The following is a 22567-nucleotide window of genomic DNA, read 5'->3' as shown; positions in this document are numbered from 1 at the left end:
GCCTAGCAATGATGTCCTTTTGACACAATTTGAATAGCTAGCATGATGTGATCGAAACCTCCCATGTCACGTGTAAGTTTGCGCTAAAAATGTTTTGTTCAAATCAGGATAATCACAAAGCTAAAGAGCTGTTTTTGCTAATTGGCTAGCTGGAGAATTTTCAGCCCCGCAGGTTGACAATTATAATTCGACCGAAGAAATTAAATGTAATGGGCACTTAAGAAGTTCAATGCACATGGTGAAACACAATCAAATGGTGAGATGGAAACATTAAAATACTTAATTAGATGATGAAATAAATAAATGTTTGGAAAAATGTGTGAACATTATATATTATTCATGTTTTCTTTTTTAATTACCTGCTTCGACAAGTACTGTAAACAACTGACCACAATAAGGTTTTCCTATATTACGAGCAAAAGATTTTTCCTTAATATGAATGTTGATGCAGATTAAAGCGGCAGTACAGATATCTGAAGTGTAGCGAACATAACGTCTTAGCTCACTCTCACACACCAAAGTGCTGCCTTGTGTGGTCAGTTTGTGTCACTGTAGTAAATCTGAACAAAGGATTTCAGACACCGAAGTGACAAAATAAGACATTTGAAGTTACTGATGGAGGCAGCAGTGGATCAACAACTCATGTGTGCTGTGGTGTTAAAATCACTGATTTTCTCTATGGACTTTGGTGTGGGAGAGTGAATGCAAACATCTAAGTTAAGTTCTAAGATATCATAGACTTCTGCACGTGTTGGTTTTATTATGGTAAGCCTGTTTTCGAGTGGCAAAAATCAGCTAGCAACCACGTTTTTGCTTAAGCCGTGTTTCCAGCATGGTACGGTCTGGTATGGTTTGGAATGGTAAAGTCTTGGGTCATGCTTGCATTTCAACTGAGAACAGTACCTTTATGTGGACTATTCCTGCTCAGTTTGAGGCTGTTTGTCTCAACAAGACGTCAAGCTTTGTATGAGAATACACTGTGGGCGTACCCCAAGGGAAGGATACCAAAGTAAAAGAAAGATCCTTATATTTGATTTGGCAAAATTTTTTACGCTGGATGCCCTTCCTGACACATTTATCCAGGTTTGGGACCAACGCTAGGACGACACCGGATGCGGTTTATCGGCTCAAGGTGTCCAATTAACAATCAGCAATGGGGATTGGGTACCTTGCTCAGTGGTACCCAATCCCTTGACCTGGTGTGGACTCAAACTGGCAACACTTTGGTCACAAGCCAAGTTCCCTTTCTGCTTAGCTATGGGTTGTACCCAATGGTACTATTCCTAATGGAAATGCAAAAGAAATGTACTGCACCAAACCAGACCAAACCGTTCCACTCGCTCTAGAGTAAGCCTTTGCATCTCGGTACCTTATCCAACCACACTTCAAAACACTTGCACTGTCCCTTAAAATCTGTCCAGTGAGGGCTGGCGTGGATGCCTTGCAGCCTTGCAGTCTTTTTTTTTTAACAACACCTTTTAATGACATGACTGTAAATGTGTTTGCGTGTGAGGATACTAGTTTTAATTCATGAGTGTACAGATCTGAACTGAGGTTTGTTTGATGTCACCAATCACATATTACAGAGGCATGCGTCTGGAACACTGAGGAACTCTTTTGTGGCAGATTGTAATGATACTATTAAGCGACAGAACATCCCAGAATCCTTGGTGGTGGCCTCCCCTCCTACCCCAACGAGCAGAAACAAGTGCAAAAATGTTACTGAGCACTCACTTATTATTATTGTTGTTGTTGTTGTTATTATTATTATTAATAAATGTTTTCTCACAAATATATATGATAGATTTATAGAATTTGTTTCCTCCTCGTAATATTTCTCAAGAAAAAAAATATACAAATCCTTAAACTAAGCAGAGAGATGAAGGCGTTAAGCACACACAAGGGATCGTTCATTCCGATGATCGCAGTTGTAATCGAGCAGTTCCCTGATTGTGCGTTCAAACCAGACAAGAATGGAAAATCAGCTATTTTGCTCCACATGTATGTTTGTTTGGTCGCAAGCTCATTTTTGTGTATCCACTATTAGAGTTGTAACAATTCATCCATTTCTTAACAGGTCTCTCAATTAATGAAAGCAAGTTTTCTGATTTCTCAGCAAAGAAATCGTTAAATGTGAATCATTTTTGGTTTGTGGACAAAACAAGACATTTGTGGACAAGACATTTGAGCACATCTTCATTTCCAGGTTTGGGAAAAAATGACCAACATTCTCTGACATTTTCTGAACCAAACTACAAAATAATCAACACATTAATCGTTACAAAAATAATCGTTTGTTGCAACGAGTCAACACAACCCACAAATTCTGTCCCAGCAACAATTGCTGGCTTGCGTGAACTTTTAGTTGATGGTCAGTGGTGTGAGATAGGGAGTTTCACTACTTCCTGTTTGGTGTGAACGCACCTTAAGACTTAAAAATAATACTAGCATGTGGCTAAAAACACAACATTCCGTATTTGGACAATCTGAATGTACAAACCATGTACAACCCGTTAAGAGTGCCATCCTCTTAAAGGGATAGTTCAGGTTTGTCTGAGGTGCTGCCACACAGTGCTAACATATGGAAAACATTTTCGCTAATTAACAAATGACTCAACAATTAAATCTATGTCAGCCTAAGTCTATGACATCTTAAGAACATGTTCACTGTTAATGTCTAGTGTTTATCAGTATTTTCCGGCAGGAAACAGAAATTCGCATTATTTTGTAAACCACTCAGAAAATTTTAAATCAGGGATTTTAACATCACAGCACACGAGCTGTTGATCCACTGAGGCCTCCATTAGTAACTTCAAATCTGTTGTGACTTGTGTGTTTTAAAACCTTTGTTTAGGTTTACATCAGTGACACAAACTGACCACACGGGGCAGCAGTAGACCAGCAGCTGCTTTGTCCCTGTGAGCTAAAATCACTGATTTTCTCTATGGACTTTGGTGCAAGATAATTGCAAAGAAACTTCAAATTTGTGTTTAAAAAGACTCTTTCCAACCATGAAATAAAGCAGTGAACATATTCTTAAGTTATTGTAGCTTAAGTTAACTTTGAATCATTATGATTGTCTTTTGTTAAGTTGCTAAAATCTGTCCCCACTGGCAGCCATTTTTTCACTGAGACCAAACCTTCGTGTCTCAGGCTTCTCCTCAGTGTAGGGGGCACTCACAGCACAGTCACCGCTCACTATATGTCAATACCTCATTTTACCACTATTTCAAATAAACCTGAACTATTACCACTTATCCGAGACACTGTCAACATCACTTTGAAGACCACCTCATTCATTTTCCCAGGAAACAACAATAAAATGGGTTGAATCTTTTCACGTCATGTCCTGCATCATAACTTGTGACGTCAGTTAAATCCTAACAATCCTCATTCCTGTTCTGACATGTTGTTAATCCACAACCTGGGATTAAAAGAGGGGCTTTTAGAATTTGACGTCAACAATCCATTTTTAGATCAGTTTCTACTCCTTACCGTTTCCATAATTCCTGCATCTGACACTGCGACATATCTCCAATTTGCACAAAGGCAAATTTAATTGTATCTGCCTCTGAAAATAGTCCTTGTCTCACTTTTTAAATATTTACTTGTTCGAAGTCATCAGACAAACTTTTGTTTCCATTGTAGTCTTGTGAAGTAATGATGGCTCTGCTATTCCTTCTTCTTTGTTTCCTTCCTTCCTTCCGTCTATCCATCGCTCATGTCAGCAAAAGAGGCTCATGCAACAATTCCCAGAGTTTAACTTGCGTGCGTCGTGTCTCTCCTCGTCACTTCTCCGCCCCGCGCTGCCGTCACTGCAGGTAGCGGTAAACTTTGAAGCAGTGGTTGCCCGAGTCGGCCACGACCACGTGTCCGTCTGAGGTCAGAGCGAGACCCTGTGGTCCATACAGAGGGTCCGCTGAAGTGTTGATGTAGGAGAGGAAGGAACCACTGCCATCAAACACCTGGATGTAAATAAACAAGAGCAGCAAATGTTTTTTTTTATTACCAGGAGTGATTTATATACTTATTTTTCTCTCTATGTGCGGCACAGTCGTACCTGTATTCTACTGTTGCCCCAGTCGGCTACGATGATGTTACCATTCACGTCCACAGCGACACCGGTGGGGGCATTGAACTGACCGTTGCCCTCGCCGTTTGAGCCAAATTTCAACACCAGCTCTCCTTCTGGGGTGAAAACCTGCGAGAAAATCAAAGGTTAATCTGAGCAAAACTAAAATCTATTTGTTTGCCAAGCTAGCAGCGGATCACATGGGCTCTTTACTGTTTTGTCAGTACCTTGACAGAGTGGTTATGAAAGTCGGTCACAATGATCTCATTGTTCTTGTTCACTGCTGCAAAGTGTGGACCTTTGGAGACGCAACAAAAACAGGTTCCAACTTCAACACTTTGTCTGTGATAGTATGAGGTGAAAAACATGGCTGTCACTGGGGACACAACAAAAGACTCACCCAATAAAGGATTTCAAACACCAAAGTCACAATTTTCTCTATGGACTTTGTTGTGGGAGAGTGAGCAGACTATGAAGCGATACGGCTGTTTTTTTTAGGTGAGTCCTTTGTAGAGTTTGCTGGCAGCCATGTTTTCACTGAAAGCAAACCACCATCTCTGAATAACTGCTACCTGCAAACTGTTTGTCACCGTTGCCTCGACTGCCAAACTTGCTGATGAGCTTGCCGGTCAGCTGGAAGATGAAGACGGTGCATGCTTTGTTGTCAACCACAATCACGTGACCGTTCTGGTCCACGGACACGCCCTTTGGCCCCATGAGTCTGCCAGAGCCAAGCTTTGCCTGTTGGGCAGCAAATACAGGAGACGGAGAATCATTCAACAAAACCTTTGCGGGTGGTTTTTCTTCCAGGAAAACATCCAAATTCATCAAGGACAGGTCATTGTACCTTGAACTTGCCCTCAGAGGAGAAGATGCTGACCCACTTGTTGTCATAGTCAGCAATGATGATGTCACCACTGGGGTGCACAGCCACACCCGTGGGACGCTGCAGTTGCCCTGGAGACCGTCCCCTCACCCCAAAACGACTCTTGAATTCCCCCTCAGTGGAGAAAATCTTGAGTGGGGACATATTTGCGATTAACATTGTTCTTTCTTTAAAGGGCAACTACGTAGTTTCTGTATTTCGAAAGTCAAGTAACTATCTGTAATGAATATAATGCTAATTTTAGTATGAAATCAACTGTGGGCATGTATGTACATATCCAATATTAGCATGGAGATGCTCTTATCCTCGATTCAAACAGATTGTGTGAATGCTCTGGACAAGGCATGAGGTTTTGGGGCTGTTCGCGTTCTTGTTTGACCACTTAGTTTGAGCAAGCTTTGGTTTTTGGTTGCTTGCTTAACAGTCTGTGTGAAGAGAAAACGTGGTGGAACTTGTAACAGTCAGCTAATTCAGTGATCTACATTCATATCTACAATGACAAAACTTGGTTGCAGACATAATTTCTCAACTTCAAGTCAACCTTCATTCAGACTATAAACAGCAAACATAAAAATGAAGTCTTGATTGTAAGTATGGGACGTCATGAAGTTTTATAGCAACAATTGTCCAAGTTGGCTTTAACCTCATAAATTACATATGTTACTAAACATGTTACAAACATTACAAAATTGTTATAATGTCTGAAAAGCACATTGTACTTTTACAAACAAAAGAATGTAACCAACTTGACAAAACACATCCAAATTAAAGTAAATGCTGAACTTGAGTCCGACACATCAGTCAAAAAATGTATAGTCTCTTAAAAAACTATTCTACCTGGACGCACTGGTTGTTGCTATCAGCGATCAGTATCTTGCCATTGGATGACGCAGCCACTCCTTGAAGGTTGGTGAACTCTCCTTTGTTCCTTCCTTTTGTTCCTGAGGAGAAGAAGGAAAAAGGGATGGCATAACTCTTCTCTGTTAATCTCTGTCAGACTTGTTTACTTGTTCATTTTCAGGGTTGATCCTCATACGCTGTGTTACCATCATGGTATGGTTCGGTTTGGAATGGTAAAGCCCCGGGTTAGGCTTGTGTTTCGACTGAGAACTGTATCTTTACTTGGTAAGCGGGTTTGGGCTGTGCCCGAGGGCCACGTCAGTGAGACATGTAGCGTGACATTGTAGCTGTGCAACAACAACAAATGACAACATCGAACGAGACATAACAGACTTTTTAAATTTACTTGACTTCCATGTGGGAAATCATTTCGTGGGTGGAGGTAGACCTTTGAGTACCCTTTTCCTCTGGTACCCAAAGGGAAGGGGGCCAAAGAATGGAACCATTGGGGCTGGTTATTTTACACATTTTCCGATGAATGTCTCACCAATTCTGAAGATGAGATCGTCCTCGATGGGGTTCTGAGTTTTGCGTCGTGGGGTTCCCAGGGCGCTGCTAGCTCTTTTGGAGCCCTTCTTCTTCTGCCCAGGTGACTTCCCTCGTCTTTTGGCCCCATCAGAGGAGCCTGTGGATGGGGTGGCGTTGGCTGCTGAGTTGGTTGCTGTGGTGGTGGAGGGGGACACCTGGACAGAGGACAAGTATGATTACTTAACTCTCCAATGCATAACCTTGTTGATTTTTGTTGTTGAGGTTATTATCCTGCCTCTGTTTGGTCTTTGCAAACAGAAAGCATGTAACATTATTTGTTTACTACAACCTTAAAACATTGGGAGGGAAGTTTTATCTTCCACTGTCCAACAAAAGACATTTTGACAGAGAAAAATAAGTAGCGTTTTGAATAAAAAACTGTTTAACAACATGGATTTCTTCAAGGCAAGGTCGTCCAAAAGGGTCATCCAAAAAAGGATTCTGTGGCAACCTTATCTTCCCCTTTGTTAGGCGATGTTTTCTGAGCCATCTCTTGCCCTTAATTGTGTGTCACAGCTGAGGCTGATGGGACTGGTGTCACACATTTATTTTCTCATTTGCAGGCTCCACCCACCTCTACTTCCACCTCCATGGCCCTGGAAACAGTCAGTTTAAAGGGGCTTCCTTTGATGTGCTGGTCGTACAGACGGAGGGCCAGTGAGAAGTTGCCCTCCTTTGGCACCATGTACACAAAGTCATATGTGCCGTTCTTGTGGTCTACGATTTCCCCATCCACTATGCTGCCATCAGGGGTGAACACCTGGACCAACACACAGGTGAAGTTTTGTGAATGTGTCTGCAAAGTTTCAATGTATTTTATTGATTGTGTGATGCAAAATGAACCTCAGCTGAGAGGATCGCGTTGCCGGACTTGCAGGCTCCCCCTGACTTGTCCCTTGTTACTATGGTAACGGAGGCAGGATGCCCCACAATGCACTGCTGCAGACCAGCACCCATAGCTTCACTCTGGCTTGCCACCGCACTGTGGAAGATGAAGAAGACAAGTTAGTGGTGTTGAAAATGGTGTTGCTAACATCACATCACTCTGTGTCAGTGTGGTCTCACCTGGTCGTGACAATGGTCCCAAGGTTGTGTATGGACTTCCTCAGTCCGTCAGTCTCCATCACCAGATCCAGCTGGTCATTCTCCTCTGGCTGACATGGAAAGTCGTGGTGTACCAGCCCGGACAACCTCTCCCCCAGCTCCTGCTCCACCTGCAGGCTCGCCACGCAGGCCTCCCCAGCCAGAGTCTCCTCCATCTGGCTACAAAGTGCAGTGATGTCACCCTCTCCCCGACTGAGGCTATCTATCTGTGCCTGGAGGACCTGTCCACAGAGAGAGACCACATTAAACCTGAACTCTTCTGTGACGACTTCCATAATGTCCTTGTCCTGCCCCCAAACCCCCAACAAATCTTCCTGGACATGTGTGCACCTTCTGTTTTAGTCCACACGTGACCTCCAGCTCCATGAGCAAAACACTCTTCCGGACGTCCAGTTGCTTGTGCAGGTCTTCAAAGCTTGACTCGATGTCCTCTTCTATGGAAGCCCTCAGATTGGTCAGCTGCTGGAGGATCTCCTTGACGAAGGACAGGGCATCTGAAATCGGAGGGAGTCTGGAGGCAAATGTCGTTTAAAGGATGGTTTATTAGGTTTATGAGAAACGGATTTAAGTCATTAGACAAAAAATCTGACTTAAATGTGTCACTTTAGCTTAAAACTGCAATATCTCAAGAACATGTTCTTATGTCGCTTCCAACAATAACATTTGTATCTCAGGCTGGTTCTGGGAACAAGGTCTGCTCATAGTGCTATCAACACTCAACCTTGCAGGTATTGTAACATGCTATATAACTGTACATGTACCAGTGTTTCCCCTAGGTTTATGGCTTTGGCTTCACTATCTCTTTAACTTGGTTCAAATAGTTTTGGTCAATAATCCTGCAGTTCCCTCTCCGAACACCAGATGTCAGACTGTGACATCTGAAGTTTGACTAGGAGCTAGGAATTTGACTGAAACCACAAAAGAGTGTCCCCAGAGAATGTAATTACTGTGACCTGTAGGTGGCATATTTGCACCTGTTCTGGACGGCCTCCAGCCTGTCCTGCAGGCAGCTGCGGTGCTGATCCAGAGCCTGGCTGAGTGCCACCTTGGGGTGATCGTCGTGTTCAGGATGGCAGTCCTCGCACAGTGCACACTCGCAGGCGGAACAGTAAAGTTCTGCCACCTAGTGGTAGAAACAAAAGTACACATGCACAAATGTATATTTCTGATTTAATTTGTGAAAGCTGGATTTATATGGAGCTGTATGTACAAGTGTTCATGTTTTGGACACATAAAATCCTCAATCGTCATCATATCATATAGTATCATTTTGCAACGTGTCACCACAGCTAACTTTGTGCTATTATTTGTGTTTTTCTTACATTCCCTGCATGTTGCAGGCAGCTGTTTTTGCCGGGTGGAGCCTCCAGGACGGTGCACTCCTCACTGCTGCTGTCTGGAGAGTGTTGGTGGGCCTCCATCTGCGAGCAGCAGCCTGGTGGGGGTGAACCGTCAAACACAGCCCTTATTCCACGCTGTGACCAGACGGGGGCAGCACTGGATGTTCAGAAACAAGTATCCCCCACAGTCCGTGTTATTTGCAGCCCTAAACTTAGTGTGCCTTTATTCCTTTATTCCATTGTGCAGCTCAAAGTCCCCTTTTGTCTTGAGTGTGAACTCATTGGAACATGATTCCATCACATTTTTGTTGAAGTGTTAGTTCCTCTGCTTCCACGTGGGGCCTTATTTCCACGGGGACACGTGTATTTTTTATTGTCTCTGGAAACAGAAGAAGCTTGTTTTGTCTGAGCCTGGTGTTTATTTAAACCTCTGAGGGTTCGGACTGAGGGCCGACTCCATGGCACCCTGAGGAGAAGAGAGAGAGGTATGAGGTTTGACATGGACGACCCTTTCCTGTGTGACATACCCTTTCTGATTTCTGACCCGCGGAAATGCCCATATGTTCCTGTCCAGGTGGCGTACCATCCCCAGATGGTACAGACTACTGTAGGAATGTGAAACAGATGTTAAAGCAGGGGGATGGAAAGGGTTAAGTACGGAAATAAGATGCTAAAAGGGAGTTTCAGTAATGTAGGTCACTGAAATGACTTCAAAGTGATGCAGACAGAGGGAACCGTGGGAAGTGAGGCTGTGGTTTCCTTGGTAACAGACAGCACATATGAGTGTGTGTGTGTGGGATCTTGTTACCTCTTTAGGACCTTTTTTTGGCATTAACACTGACCTTGTCAGGACCAGTAGTCCTGCTGTGTGTCCGTCATGGTATGGTTTGGTAAACGACGTCAAGCTTTGTATGGGAATAGACCCGATCACAAGGGAGGGACATTTTTTGGAATGTTGTTACCTGACGTACCGTATCATTTTACTCTGGTACCCCAAGGGAAGGGTTATTTTGATTCTATTCGTAATCGAAGCGTAAAGAAAAATACATACCGTACTGAACCGAACCGTTCCACTCAATGTTTTAAGTCATTGTTCAATGGAAATAGCTTAAATATGCTATTGTGTTTATTTGACCCATCTGCCACATTCTTTCCTGATGAATGTCTCACTCGAATGTTTAACCTTTACGGAGGAACTGGTTTAAGGCCCAATGACGCATTCATTCATCGTAGGGTTCCCACACCTTGGTTGACATCAAATTCAAGGGCTTTTCAAGGATCAATTCCCTCAAAGTCAAGGACTGAATGTGCTGACACAACTCAAGATGGGAGAGCAACTTGTAAGAGTGTCATCGTCCATGATGGCATTTTCTTTGTCATTAGTCTTTGGTGAGATTTCCCAGGCATCTCGTCGTCATTTGCGCTCTAACTTGCTCTCTAGCTCTTAACTTTACTCGCTCACTGTTCTGCACGGAATTTCAAGTTAACGGCAGAGAGAGAGAGAGAGAGACAGAGACAGTGGACAGTAGGTGACGTGAGTGACTTGAACTGATCGAGGCTTCATGTGTCAGAGTATGACTAAAAATCACCATCATGTGATCAAAAACAAAAATCTAAAAGTTCATAATTTGATACAATAATTTGAACAAAATTCATGAAGGGGACGGGCCATAAATAAATTCCCTTTGATTGCCTGCATAATCCTGTCTTCACTCTCTCTCTCTCTCTCTCTCTCTCTCTCTCCCTCTCTCACTCACATACACACACACACATCTACAGCGTGTGCTGTGACACTGGTGACTGTCACATTTAGACAATGGGACAATTATTATCCTCTTATTTCTTGTTTTCTGTGTTTCTTGTAATGAATTCTTGCGAAAACTCTTAGGGAAATAACAAACAAAAAGAACTTGATTTTAAATAATAATAATAATGAAAAACAACAATAGTATTTTGGTACTATTGCGAATAGAAACGCGAAAAAAACGTATAATATAATACCATTGGGTGGAAACACACCATAGCAGTAGTTGGAAATTCTGACTTGGGACTACAACTGGAATGCACGTTTTCATTCCAACATTTGTGTAAAATGGAACTGTTGGTTTTGGTTCTTTCCATTTCCATTGGAAGTTGGAGGTCAGAATTTGAAGTGACGTCACATCCAAATTCTGTTTGAGAAGTGGGAAAAAACAACATGGAAGTAAACGAATCCCAGGCTAGTCAAGTCAACTTTATTTCTAGAGCACCAACAAACTAGGAACTAGGAATAGGAAGCCAGTGAAGGGAGGAGCAACACAGGCGTGATGTGGTGGGCGAACTGGAGTCGCTGGATAGATGACTGCTCTCAACCAACATAACTAGCAAACTATCGTTAGCAAAAACAGACATGGTCTGCGCGGTATTTTGCACAAACAAACAGTGGATTCGAAAAGAAATGCGACCATGTGTCCGACAGAATTACTGCAAAACAAACCGGTGAGATTGCAAATTCCGACTACAACTGGAGTGCACATTTTTACAATTCATGTAAATATACATCTTAACTGTAATGAAGTGACGTCGATATTTTTTGGGGGGGAGGGTGTGTTTTTATGTGCACCATCACTGTGCGCCTGTTTTTTTTTAATCTGTTCACAGATGGTGACGTACCTCCTGTTACTGTTAGCATGTTGGATGCTAACGTGTGGAACCCACAGGCCTACTCACACACACACACACACACACCACACAGGGCTACAGTGAATCAGTTTTCCTTCACGCCTCCTCCTCCCTCCATCCTGCAGTCTTCCTCCCCCCATCATGCTACAGATGCTGCTGCTGTCATCCCCAAACATTCCTCCACCCTTCATCCCTTCATCCATCCATCCATCCATCTTGCATCCTCTCAACCCTAAAAACCAAAAAAGCATCACTCACCATATTTGTTTTCCTCAGTCTGTTTTCCAGCCTGAAGCCTCTCCACTCCTGACTCTATATATGTGTGTGTGTGTGTGTGTGTGCGTGTGTGGGAGGGAGGGGGAGGAGGATATCATCGTCACGGCAACAGCAACAGCAGCAGCACCAGACTGATGAGAAGGAGGAGGGGGAGGATGAGGAGGAGGAGGGCATCCACCAATAACAAGCAATAAGGTTTAGGAAAGGACAAATGTAATTGGTTCGTTCACCTGTCAATCATCTGAAGGTTTAGACTCTCTCTCTCTCTCTCTCTCTCTCTCTCTCACTATGTCTCTCTACTACTTTCCCGGCCCTCTCAGACACTTGTGCACAGTTTGCAGAGGAATGTTCCAGGGCTTCAGCGATGAACTCACGACAAATCCGTTTTTTAAGTTTTCATTTAAATAAAAAGAAAAAAAACAGCAACAAACAGCTTTCTAAATTTGAAGAACAAAAACAAACAGTACATATTCATCCATCCATCTATCATCCATTCATCCATCTATCATCCATCCGTCCATATCTATCTATCTATCTATCTATCTATCTATCTATCTTAATGTAGACACAATACAATATTCAATGTGACATGATAATAATAATAATAATAATGATAATAATAATAATAATAAATAAACCTTTATAAAATGTATTTAAAATGTATTTAAAAAAAATGTATTGTACTTTACTTGCTGTCAATTGTATTTTAAACTATAAAGTCTTTAAATTATTTGTTGATCAAGAACAAGGAAAATAAAACTGTAAAAATGAAAATGTATAAATTGTATGTGCACAAAAAAAACAGATTTAAAGCCGAAGTCATCAAATTGATGGCCTTTTTTTTTTTTTACCTCTTGTTTTGTCTTGTCGTTCCGTTCCGGTGCAGCAGGGGGCGGTAACGCGCTGCGAGGCGCCTCCTTTTCCGCCATGTTGGTATAAAATCAACTCAAACAACTGCTTCGCTCTCAGCTGCAGCGGTGGAAGAAGAAGAGCGGGATGATGTTTGAGCAGCACAGCCGCGGATTTAACCGGTAAATATGGTTTAAAACGTCATTTAATCCGTTAAATAGTCACCTGTGCGCGTGAGTGAAAGTGTTTTCAAGCGATTTGTGTGGATGTTTACAGCAGATGAGAAGTTTTTACCGGCGGATGGGACGCGATTGTTGTTGAGGCGTCAATGCGTTCCCACGTTGTTCTGTACAAACGTTTAAACGTCGTGTTTGTCGATGATTAAAAGGCAAATATTCAGCCACAGTTAATACTTTAAATGGTATATAAACCGTTTAAGTTTATGTTAAAGTTTTCGTGGATGTAGGTGCTTAACTTTTATGTCTGGAACTTGTCTACCGTGTTAAGATAAACTGGTAAAAGCCAACTTACCACACACGAGGATTTTATTAAACAATACAATCATTGTATCTAAACACAGATGCATTGCAGTTTGGTCGTTTTGTTCTTTTTCAGGGTTGTGAAAAGAATACATGGCTGGTAGCAGCATGTGACATTAAATAATTACCATGTATTTTGAACAACACATGGGTGTGTGTGTATATAGATGTGTATTTTATATCATTATATAAAAATAACACAAACATAAATTACTTGCTTAAAATTAAAAACTTTAGTCATTATAGCTTGGTTTGTATTGAATGTGAAAAATGTAGGTGTTCACAGATTTAAAAGTTGTTGGTAAAAACTTTATAGTTATTATAGTTTAATTTGTTTATAGCTTAGTTTGTATTGAATGTAGAAATGAAAAATGTAGGTGTACACAGATTTAAAAGTTGGTAAAAACGTAATAGTTATTGTATTAATTTGTTTACAGGTGAAGTGTGTGTGTCTGTGTTGTGTAAATCTGTCTCCCTTATGTACTTTGGCTTGTTAAACGTTTCAACAGCTCAACAGGAGTGAATTATAGTTTTTATGTGTTGCACAAGTTTATGTGCATGTTTGTTTTATTTAAAATAAAAAAAGAAGAAGCTTAAGTAAATTATGGGCTTTAACTTGTTTTTCATTCATGGTTTCCACCAGAATTAATATCTCCTATTTCTGGTTTCCGTAATTAACATTTCTGTCTCTCGCCTTTTCAGGGTGAGCATCCCAGTCGTTGGCGGTGAGTCAATGATGGCGGTGACGTAACAAAACTGAAAAAAACTGGTAAGTGTTGACATGATTTAAAATCAACTTGGATTTAAGAATCGCTATGATGACGTGATTTCCTGCCATTCGTAGTTTCCACCAGAGGTCGACAGACCAAAGACGGCCCAAACCTTCCTTGGATGTCTGAGCGAATCAGACGTGCTCTTCTGTTTTTGTTTTTTTGGACTTAAACGTCAAAATTAACTTGTTGTTTGCCCTTCAGGCCCCGCGACCCTCCTGTGGAGGATGAAGTGGTAGAAGATGGATGGTGACCTTCAGGGTGAATCATCTCTGGTCCCCCCATGAATGGCTCCTCATCACACACTTGCTATAATTTCAGGTATGTGTAACCTAAATTAGTTATTTGTGTCTGGAATAGAAAGAACAATAGCTCGCTGTGATGACGTGATTTCCTGCCATTCGTAGTTTCCACCAGAGGTCGACAGACCAAAGACGGCCCAAACCTTCCTTGGATGTCTGAGCGAATTGATACAAACGTGACAATGTTCGCGATGTTTTTGACTGTAATCGTATCTAAGTTGTCGTATTATTTCACTTTCAGGGTGAATGGTCTCTGCCCCAGTGGATGACGCTTCACAACGCCTCTGCATTTTTTTTCAGCTATGTGCTAGTAAGTAATTAAGCAGTAATATTTATTAAAAATGTAGTATTCGCTGTGATGACGTGATTTCCTGCCATTCGTAGTTTCCACCAGAGGTCGAAAGACCAAAGACGGCCCAAACCTTCCTTGGATGTCTGAGCGAACCAGACGTGCTCTTCTTTTTTGTTTTTTTTTGGACTTAAACATCAAAATTAACTTGTTTTTGTTTGCCCTTCAGGCCGCGCAACCCTCCTGTGGTAGAAAATGGATGGTGACCTTCAGAGTGAATCATCCCCACCCCGTGATTGGCGCCTCATCACACACTTGCTATAATTTCAGGTATGTGTAACCTAAATTGGTAATTTGTGTCCAGAAAATAAAGAACTGTAGCTCGCTGTGATGACGTGATTTCCTGCCATTCGTAGTTTCCACCAGAGGTCGAAAGACCAAAGACGGCCCAAACCTTCCTTGGATGTCTGAGCGAACCAGATGTGCTCTTTTTTGTTTTTTTTGGACTTAAACATCAAAATTAACTTGTTTTTGTTTGCCCTTCAGGCCGCGCAACCCTCCTGTGGTAGAAAATGGATGGTGACCTTCAGAGTGAATCATCCCCACCCCGTGATTGGCGCCTCATCACACACTTGCTATAATTTCCGGTATGTGTAACATAAATGGGTCATTTGTGTCGGGGGGGAAGAACTACAGCTCGCTGTGATGACGTGATTTCCTGCCATTCGTAGTTTCCACCAGAGGTCGACAGACCAAAGACGGCCCAAACCTTCCTTGGATGTCTGAGCGAATCAGATCCAGTTGTGTACAAAAGTGAATTTTTGTTTATTTTTTTAATAAACAAACTTGCCTTTTCTCCACAGGTTGATGTGCAGACGCACCATTCCAGAGAACGACAACTTCTAAGCTGTGTCAACTTTTTTTTTTTTTCACATAATCACATCATCACATAATAAAATTTATAAATTGTGCAATTGTGTCTGAATTCATTTTAATTTAATAAATGCCTGGTTGATGGCTCTATAATTGGCTTTTATTGGAGCTGCCCCACAACACTTCACTTAAGATTAGTGGATTAATTAAAAAGCCAATTCCCAAACTCCTGTTTTTGTCCACAAAGCAAATGTTTACACTCATGGTGGGGCAAACAAACTGCAAATGCATTTATTTGGGGAAAACCCCTAAACAATTTGTCAACTGATCAGAACAATTATGTTCCATGTCATTTAGCAGACGCATTTATCTAAAGCAACCTACAAGGGAATTATAAGTCTAAGCACTGCGGGGGGGGGGCAGCACCTTCAGCCGCTCTGGAACACTACCACATGACCTCTGTAACTGACTTTCTCCCCATCTTCAAATCAAGACTCAAAACTCACCTGTTCTGGACTGCCTACTCCCTCTAACCTCCCTGCTTTTACCATCACTGCCCTATTTTATTGCGTTCATTTTGTGTGTGTTTTTTTTTTTTGGTTTAGCTAATTGTGTGATTTTAATTCATTCCTTAAAGTGTCCTTGAGTGACCTGAAAGGTGCTTTTGTATTATAATATAATGAATAAATTGGTCACTTGGTTTTAGCTCTAGCTCCATTTTTAAACCTAGGCTTACATTTTTTTGACTAAATATTTAATAACAACAAATAACAAAATATTGTGAGACAAATATCCGTTTTTCCTAAAAATCCAGTTATGTTTTTTTTCTTGGAGTTCAACGTTCAACCTTTTTTGACACCCGGGGGCCTCCGTACCCGCTGTCCGTGTCTAAGCTGCTATGCTAACGGCTAGTTGCTGTCCCATCGAACTCCGGGAAACTGTGACCGGCGAGCGATGGCGGGCGTGCACCCGCAGGTAAGACTGCGCGGAGGGACGCGGACCCGGTCGTCATATGAATGAGGGGAAAAAAACTTTGAACGTTACAGTGAGCGAAAGCCGCGACTTAAAACGCTGCTAGCATCCAGCTAGCTACCGTTAGCTCGTAGCCAAGCTACACGCCAGTTTAAGTGAAGCGACGTGAAGACGCTCCTTTAATTAACATTGTACAAGTACAACATATAAAGATATTAAGACTACAAAAAACAAAACAAAATAGAACGTATAAAGTACATTTTAGACAATTTGCAGAATATGAGTATGTGCTTGATATTTTCATTATAAAAAAAGATTGAACATGCAACATTTTATAGGTATATTGCATGTGATAGATAAGTCCTTTATTTGTCCCGCAGTGGGGAAATTTACATTGTTACAGCAGCAAGACAGTAAAGATAAAGATAATAAATAAATAAACATGCATTACCAAAAGAGAAAATTATAATATAAAAAGATAGGGAGGAATGAGCAACCTGGTTGTGTGTTAAGATGATAAGTTGTTTTTCCCTAACTTTAGTCTTGTGTTTTGTCACAGGACGACCTGCTGAAGATGACGCACAGAGAAAACTGGAAGTGAGCAGCGACCGTTTCATTCAGTACTGGTGAGACGCCACCTTTTGACCTTTGAACCTGACCTCCTTTTCGTCCCTTGGCAGGGTGCAGCACGAGCGCCTACACGTCAAGCACCGGGGCCACGAGGCCATGCACGCGGAGATGGTGCTGATCCTGGTCGCCACGCTCGTAGTGGCTCAGATCGTCCTGGTCCAGTGGAAACAGCGCCACCACAGGTCCTACAATGTGAGCGCACACTTTCATTAAACAGTGTTTTCCTGCTTTTGAGTTTCTTGATACTTGAGCTTTTTGTACTTAATAAAATCAACTTCAGCTCAAGTCCAAGATGTCTAAATGTTTACGTTTTTATCTCGCTGTTAGACGGACTTTTCCAACAGGAAACTGAAGTTTGTAAACCACTCACTCTCCCACACCAAAGTCCATAGAGAAAATCAGTGATTTTAACATCACAGCACACAGGAGTTGTTGATCCACTGACTCCATCACTAAGTTCAAAAACAAAGTGTATAAAAACATAAAAATCTTGTTAGAATATTGTTAGCCTCATCAACCAGAACTGTAATGTAGAGATACTAAATTCCTAAATGTGAATTACCTGGACAAACGCTTGGTGCTGGATGTGCCGTCTCCTCCTCAGCTGGTGACTCTTGTCCAGATGTGGGTCGTCCCCCTTTACTTCACCATCAAACTGTACTGGTGGAGGTTTCTGTCCATGTGGGGAATGTTCTCCGTCGTCACCAGCTACGTCATCTTCAGGGCCACACGCCGGCCGCTGTCCTGCAGGACGCCAAGGTCAGAGGCCACCAGTGTCTCCACACCAGAGTTATATGGATTCACAATCTGCTTTAGGTTTAATACGTTCTCCTTCATCTGATTTTATTATCAATTGATCTATTATTCGTCAATTAGTGAATTACCCAGCAACTATTTTAGTCGTAGATTTGAGAGTTCTTTAAAAATACTTTCTAAAAATAAAAATACTGGCCAACACAATAGTAATAACAATAACATAATATTTGAAACAAGTTCTCAGATTTTTCAGTTTTATTAAATGTGACTATTTTCCAGTTTCTTTCCTCTATTTAAGAAATCATTCAAACTGAACCATTTTGGTTTGTGGACCAAAACTACAACAGATTAATTGATTTAACTTTTTTTTTAAATTATCGGGTTTGGATTTGTTTATAAAATAAGATTCATATTGGCTTTTCTTTTCAAACTTTATTATTATTACACAGTTTCATGATTTATGTATATGAAAGTTTTATTATACCATAACATTATTCCTTAAAGTTTTTTTTATTATTCACATGACCGCACTATAACTGAAATTTACATTTCAAGTCTATTACAGCAGAATATTTTTAGAATCTATTTAAATTTACATAAACTTGATGTTATTGAACCACAACTCAATTTATTTAAATTGATTTAACTTGCGTTACTTAGTTCAACAATATTCTACATTTTAACATATTTTGACTTTATTAAAACAGAGAGTTGCACCAAAGTTGGTTTTCGACACACGACATTTTATTAAAACATCTTCCTATGGCTATACTTTTGTTATAAATATATTTCCTGTAACCTTATTAAAACACTGCTTGTTTAGAACTTTATTCACACTTTTCCAATGTTCTCTGACCTTTGACATTTAAGTCACTTAATGGATACTTGATGCTCAGCAGGACTGAGGTGTTTCATTTGAACATTGTTAATTTGGTGAGGAGTAGCGCACACCAGTATTTGCACTCCGTGTTTCACTCATTTGTGTCCCCCATCGTGTCGTTTTCAGGATGGTCTACAAGTGGTTCCTGCTCATCTACAAGCTGAGCTATGCAGTCGGCGTCCTGGGTTACCTCGCCATCATGTTTACCATGTTTGGATTCAACGTCTTCTTCAGGTGAAAATTCAATTCAGTTCAATTGTGTTGTATTTGTATTGCGCCAAAATCACAACAAGTATTATCTCAAGTCTCGAGAGCAGAGAAACCCAACAGTTCACACAATGAGCAAACACTAGGCATCAGAGGGAAAAAACTCTGACAGAACCAGACTCAAAGATGTGCAGCATCTGCCTAGACAGGTTGGGGTGAAAGGAAAACATAGAAGCACTTATAAAACAAACTTAGATCCTATAATTAAAAGTCAGAAAAGAGCAATTAGGATAATAATGAATAAAGTTGAATATCTGGAATCAGTTTTTCATAGTCTCTGAAGTCTATGTTCAATTCAGCAATTTAAAGAAACAGATATTGCGCAGAACAATAACGTCTCCTCTTTGTTTGTCCTCTCTCATGTAAAGCACCAGGGGGCGGTGGTAACAGGGTAGACGTATTCAGCCTGTCGGGTCCTGCGATATTTGGCATGATATCTGTTTCTTTAGATTGCTCAGTTGAACTGTGACGTCTAGAAATGGGCATATTGGACGTTTTTCCTGCCACAATGGTGGCGTAAACAAACCGATGTTTTCCAAACAGAAAACTGAGGTCCGTGGGACATTCCAAAACTGTCTCGTACCGTACCAAACCGAACCATACCGTGTTGGAAACTTAAGAGTTTTTGTTATGTTTTCTCTCTGCGGGCAGGATCAAGGCGGAGGACTCTATGGACGTAGGAGTGATCATGCTGTTCTACGGTCTTTACTACGGCGTCATGGGCAGAGACTTTGCTGAAATCTGCTCCGACTACATGGCTTCTACAATTGGGGTAAAAAAAAAGTAACATCCGGCTCCTCCTTCTACGACCCCGTGGCGTTACCCACTGGTCTGTGACCTGATGATTTGACGCTTCCACTTTTCAATTTAGTTTCTTTGAATCCATATGTGGAAGCATTGGGTGTGGAGGTTAGTTCTTTTCGAACTGTGTCGTTTTTTTTCAGTACTACAACAAGGGAGGCATGCCCAGCCGGAGCCTGACCAGTGACATCTGCGCCGTGTGTGGTCAGAGGATCCTGGTGGACGTGGAGGAGGAGGGGATTATAGAAGACACCTACCAGCTCTCCTGTGGACACATGTATCCTGAGGTTTTGCAGCTCATTTAACCGTGAAACCATGCTCTGGTTTCCTCCCACCTTCAAAGCATGTGTTATGGCTCTTCCAATACATAGTCCCGGCATGGCACGGTTTCCATTACTATAGTGCCTCCTCAACGGGGGCGGAGTCATCATAGCATGGCTGCATGTAACTGCCGTGACTTTGTTTCTAGTGACTTGTTAATCAGTTGTTTTTGGTGTAACTGAGTTATTAGAATCAGTTAGATTAGAATCACAGAATCATTCAGTACTTCCTGCGTGATTGGAGCACAGACTCCGTCTGACACAGTCACTGAACGGAAATACCACTGAACGTGGTCGTGATTGGGCTCACGGTCGGCAGTTTTCAGTTTTGGTTCTTGTGTCGGATGTTGCGCTCATGATACTTACAGTGACGACACTCTCTGACCAATCAGTGGCCCGGCAGTCTGTTGACGTCACGTTTTAGTATCGGCTCAGCTCGTTTGGAACCTCGTCAGAAAAGGTAGTAAAAAAAAAAACACCAGGTATGATCGCTAAAGTTTTCTGATTTTAGAAGCAGTTGCAGATCCTTCGTGAAAGTGACCCCGTGAAACAAAACGACATGCAATGCTTTCAGTCTCCCGCTGTGCAACACCTGAACCCTTTTCTTCTTACGTCTTTCTGCCTGAACTTGACTCCACCCCTTCAGATTCCACGAGTTCTGCATTCGCGGCTGGTGCATCGTGGGTAAGAAGCAAACGTGCCCGTACTGCAACGAGAAGGTGGACCTGAAGAGGATGATGAACAACCCGTATCCTTTTTTATTGTCGCCGCTGTGAGTGTGCGGCTTCATGACACGATGCTGTGTTTCAATGTGTGGTTAAAGGGATATTTCTCATATTCTGAAGTGTTGCTGAACTCTGACACATAAAGCAATAAAGACACATTCTGATCGTCCTTAATTCCTTTGTCTGCCAGCTGGGAGAAGACGCACGTCCTCTACGGACAGCTGCTCGACTGGCTTCGATACCTGGTTGCCTGGCAACCCATAATCATAGGCATCGTTCATGGGATCAACTTCATACTGGGCCTCGAATAGATCCCTGAGGAACGCCTCTGCTCGATGTCGTCCAGCGTGAAGTGCCACAAACTTTAAAGAGTCAAAACCTGTCAGAGGAACTGGCTTTGGTTCTTTTATGTTCTTCTTCCGTTAGCGTCTTCTTGGACGCTTTGAAAGCTTGCGATGCTTCGCCATAGAGTGATCCCAGTCGGTCACGGGTTGACCTTGAGAGTGGCCGACACCATCGAACCAAAATAGCTGCTACGTGTTTAGACCCAGATCCAGTGTTAGATGTGTGTCGATCGGACCTTCAGGAAGCGTAGCATGCATTTGTGTTGTTTTTCAAAAATACTTTTTAAAACGCTCGGTCCTTTTACAAAGACTTGTTCTGTGAAGCCGTGGCATTTTTTTTTGTTTTGCACATCTGCCAGAAAGAAAAGAAAAGACGATTCTGTCCGAATTGTCGCGTTTACATTTCATTTAACGTTGTTCATGACTGAAGGTTAATTTATTTCCGTTTTATTAAGGTGCCTGAAGCTGAAGTTGACGCCAAGTCGTCGTCACAGTAGCATTCGCAGTATTTACGTCTTCAAAACTTTTGCCACGTAAGAAAACAAACATCAAGGCTCAATCAATCGATGGTTGAGGATACTGGGAATGTTTTTACCTCCGTCAGAACGACAAATGACACAGTGTTGCTTTCTTGCTGCTGTTAACATTATATTTAATTGATATTAAAAAGTTTTTCCTATGGTTTTATTGTTTTTGGTTGTTTTTTTTTAGATTTTTATGACGTTGGAAGACTCCATATTGTGTAGGAACTTTTGTGCTAGTCTGTTAAAGGTGCAATATGGATGAGCACAGCAGGACACCAAACCCCATAGAGAAAATCAGTGATTTTAACATCACGTCTCACACAGACTTTTCACAGAGGTGGACATGTTCAAACAAACAGTCAATTTTAAGTTCAAGCCACATGCCAAATGTCAGAGGTCACTGAAATAAAAATGCTCCTTGAAAAAAAAAAAACTCTTTCCTGCATGACAATAATATACAGTCATTGATACAAAAATACAATACTGTTACAAACAAAAAAAACAGAAATAAAAACGGACTTAATAAAATTGGAACAAACATGACTAATAAAATAAAGATTGTATCTGTGTAAATGAATGCTTAATTGGGTTTGAACAATGTTCTCAATTATTTCACATAGATATTTAACACAGCTTGTTAATATGATGATTAAATAATGTCTTATATTTTACTATCAATATTGACAACTTCGGGCTTCCATATGTCCAAAAATGACTAACAGCAATGGAAAATAAGTCATAACTCCAGTGTGTGAACTTTGAACCAGCTAGTTCCCGCCTCCTGCGATAAATCTAACACACCTAGAGAGGCGGGACTTAAGGCAGAACAGCCAATCATCAGCCGGTCACACTCAAAGCCGGTGTCATGTTTGAGGCAACGTCAGGGGAGGGAGGGGGAGAGGAGGCAGCCGCAGCGAATAAGACAAGCATGACGTGGATGACGTGTTTTAGGCGCCAAA

The 22567-nt window shown here is 41.6% G+C and overlaps 2 protein-coding genes, 1 long non-coding RNA gene and 5 other non-coding genes across 11 annotated transcripts; 7 read left to right on the top strand and 1 right to left on the bottom strand.

Moving 5' to 3' along the window:
• Positions 1-2248: 2248 nt before the first annotated feature.
• LOC122767109 (tripartite motif-containing protein 2-like) lies at positions 2249-12695 on the bottom strand. Of its 4 annotated transcripts, none has more exons than XM_044022467.1 (15): positions 11750-11830; positions 10832-11001; positions 8813-9296; positions 8465-8613; positions 7821-8001; positions 7452-7711; positions 7230-7368; positions 6961-7146; positions 6346-6541; positions 5796-5899; positions 4920-5087; positions 4645-4813; positions 4300-4370; positions 4061-4201; positions 2249-3965 (listed from the first exon to the last, which is right to left on the bottom strand). In XM_044022467.1, exons 3-15 carry the CDS (start codon positions 8909-8911, stop codon positions 3813-3815), a joined length of 2016 nt encoding a protein of 671 aa, XP_043878402.1. In that variant the 5' UTR covers positions 8912-9296; positions 10832-11001; positions 11750-11830; the 3' UTR covers positions 2249-3812. The 4 variants fall into 4 exon arrangements, with proteins under 4 accessions (XP_043878402.1, XP_043878403.1, XP_043878404.1 ...); XM_044022468.1 differs by having other exon boundaries at positions 10850-11001; XM_044022469.1 differs by lacking the exons at positions 10832-11001; positions 11750-11830 and adding an exon at positions 12619-12695.
• Positions 12696-12720: 25 nt separating this feature from the next.
• Positions 12721-15487, top strand: LOC122767111. Its single transcript, XR_006360168.1, has 6 exons — positions 12721-12798; positions 13858-14246; positions 14469-14537; positions 14746-14846; positions 15063-15163; positions 15380-15487. It is a non-coding gene; the product is annotated as an uncharacterized LOC122767111 (long non-coding RNA).
• Positions 13966-14058, top strand: LOC122767351. The gene has a single exon (XR_006360199.1). It is a non-coding gene; the product is annotated as a small nucleolar RNA SNORD14 (small nucleolar RNA).
• On the top strand, positions 14299-14391 carry LOC122767375. The gene has a single exon (XR_006360222.1). It is a non-coding gene; the product is annotated as a small nucleolar RNA SNORD14 (small nucleolar RNA).
• Positions 14578-14670, top strand: LOC122767353. The gene has a single exon (XR_006360201.1). It is a non-coding gene; the product is annotated as a small nucleolar RNA SNORD14 (small nucleolar RNA).
• Positions 14899-14991, top strand: LOC122767352. Its single transcript, XR_006360200.1, has one exon. It is a non-coding gene; the product is annotated as a small nucleolar RNA SNORD14 (small nucleolar RNA).
• LOC122767374 lies at positions 15214-15306 on the top strand. Its single transcript, XR_006360221.1, has one exon. It is a non-coding gene; the product is annotated as a small nucleolar RNA SNORD14 (small nucleolar RNA).
• A 768-nt stretch (positions 15488-16255) lies between the features above and the next one.
• On the top strand, positions 16256-21771 carry rnf175 (ring finger protein 175). Its single transcript, XM_044020350.1, has 9 exons — positions 16256-16364; positions 16921-16958; positions 17042-17183; positions 17596-17750; positions 18754-18861; positions 19546-19666; positions 19839-19972; positions 20662-20763; positions 20931-21771. Exons 1-9 carry the CDS (start codon positions 16344-16346, stop codon positions 21049-21051), a joined length of 942 nt encoding a protein of 313 aa, XP_043876285.1. The 5' UTR covers positions 16256-16343; the 3' UTR covers positions 21052-21771.
• Positions 21772-22567: the final 796 nt, after the last annotated feature.

This window comes from Solea senegalensis, linkage group LG3, assembly GCF_019176455.1.
Source record: "Solea senegalensis isolate Sse05_10M linkage group LG3, IFAPA_SoseM_1, whole genome shotgun sequence".
NCBI classification, from domain to species: Eukaryota; Metazoa; Chordata; class Actinopteri; order Pleuronectiformes; family Soleidae; genus Solea; species Solea senegalensis.
Note: the sequence above shows the minus strand (reverse complement) of the source record. Positions and strands in the feature narration are given on the sequence as shown.